General features: G+C 47.9%; 1 protein-coding gene across 1 annotated transcript in view; it reads right to left on the bottom strand.

Annotated features, from left to right (window-relative positions):
* Positions 1–221: 221 nt before the first annotated feature.
* The window catches only part of celsr1a (cadherin EGF LAG seven-pass G-type receptor 1a), a 141,134-nt gene continuing 139,742 nt past the window's right edge, over positions 222–1,613 (bottom strand). Inside the window, 5 exon segments of the mRNA XM_082963797.1 lie at positions 222–424; positions 933–1,111; positions 1,113–1,166; positions 1,168–1,214; positions 1,411–1,613. The exon segment at positions 1,411–1,613 is cut by the window's right edge and continues 64 nt beyond it. Coding sequence (XP_082819923.1) covers positions 400–424; positions 933–1,111; positions 1,113–1,166; positions 1,168–1,214; positions 1,411–1,613 — 508 coding nt within the window. The 3' untranslated portion in view covers positions 222–399.

Here is a 1,613-nt window from a genome sequence, read left to right on the forward strand (position 1 = left end):
ATTCACCTCCTCTTTAGTGGTTTGGCACAGGAGGTTCCATTAGTCCAGTAGGTAGGACCTCCTTTACTTGGTTTAGTCTGACACATACATTCCCTTTTTCTTTTCTTTAGTTTAGTCCGGCAGGCGTGGCTCTGAAGGAATACTGCTCTCCTTAAGAGATGAAGAAGGTGAGAGGTCAAGGGTGAGAGGTCACTTTGCACATGGGCATGATACCTTCTCTCTTTTTCTTTATCCTTTTTCCCGCCTCTCTTTTCTCCTTTACTCTCTTGTTTTCTCCTCTATTCCTTTCATTGTCCTTTCTTCTCTTGTTCATTTATTCTCCTCCTCTCCTCTACTCCAGTGAGAGGTCATCTTTTCTCCTCTCATGAGGGCAGAGGAGACTCTGGTTTTCCTGCTGGGTCAGATTGAAGTTTCATTACTGCCGCTGTTCCGGGAGAGAGAAAGGGATGGAGGGAAAGATACAGGGAGGGAGGGAAGGATACAGGGAGGGAGGGAAGGATACAGGGAGGGAGGGGGAGGATAGAGGGAGGGGAGACATGCAGGGGTTAGATGTGTGCAGGTAGGGATGCAGGCTAACACCACTAGACAGTGTACAACCACGTGCAGCATTCATATGTTGGATGGGAACTTTCATTCATACGGTACATATAGACAACAGCGAAATATGTCCTCCTGTGATAACTTCACGTAATACATGCAGGTCAGCATCAATAGACTCCATGGTCAACAGATGCATGTCATTAAAGTGTCGATAATGAAATAGCATTCAGATGCAATCTGACATGAAACAAAATCTTCATCATTCACTATTTAGGCTAAAAGGAATCATTCATCACTTCGTGCTGAGCGACACTACATTCTCTGCTCTATTGAAAAACACCACACACAATAATTACACTGTGACATCATCATCACGTGACTACCCCACTCACTCGGAGTCTGATTCGTTGCCTCCGTTGGTCGTCATCGCCTTCATGCTCATAGCCACGCCCCCATTCTGTGGTAATTGTGGCCGTGGGGCAATCGGCGGCTTGATGATTGCGCTGTTGCCCACAGATACGGGGTGCACCCCGTCGTTGGAGGCCGCGGAGGGGGGTCTTGGATGGAGGGATGATGGGAGGAGGGTTGTAGTCACTCAGCTTCTCTCGCAGTCGGTTCTTCATGTTCCTTGTCGGTCAAGGGAGGAGGGTACGTGATCTTGTTCTTCAGGATGCCTGAGATGGGAAGAATACAGAGTCTTTTTACATTTGTTTTAGGTGTAAATAGCAAAACGTTCACAAATGCATAAAGACTCAGTTACAGGGCCAATATATTGTATGCTTGGATGAATGATTGAATGAACAAACACACAAACCAACCAACCAACCAACACATAAAACAAATAAAAGAAGGAATGTCTACATCTCTCACCCTTCTTCGGCTCAGGCTGGTGGGTGCCCAGGCTGGGAGGCCCATTGGAGGGTAGACTGAGAGGTCCATTCTCCCTAGTGGGAGTCTCCCTGTCCTGGGGTATCTCTCCTCTCTCTCCTACATAGTTGTGTTTGTTCTCCTGGTGCAGCTCCACGTTCACCTTGGTCTCCACCCTCAGCCGTTCTCCACCCCCAGGATCCTCG

The sequence above is a fragment of the Salmo salar genome, chromosome 17 (genome assembly GCF_965601325.2).
Source record: "Salmo salar chromosome 17, fSalSal1, whole genome shotgun sequence".
Classification (NCBI taxonomy): domain Eukaryota; kingdom Metazoa; phylum Chordata; class Actinopteri; order Salmoniformes; family Salmonidae; genus Salmo; species Salmo salar.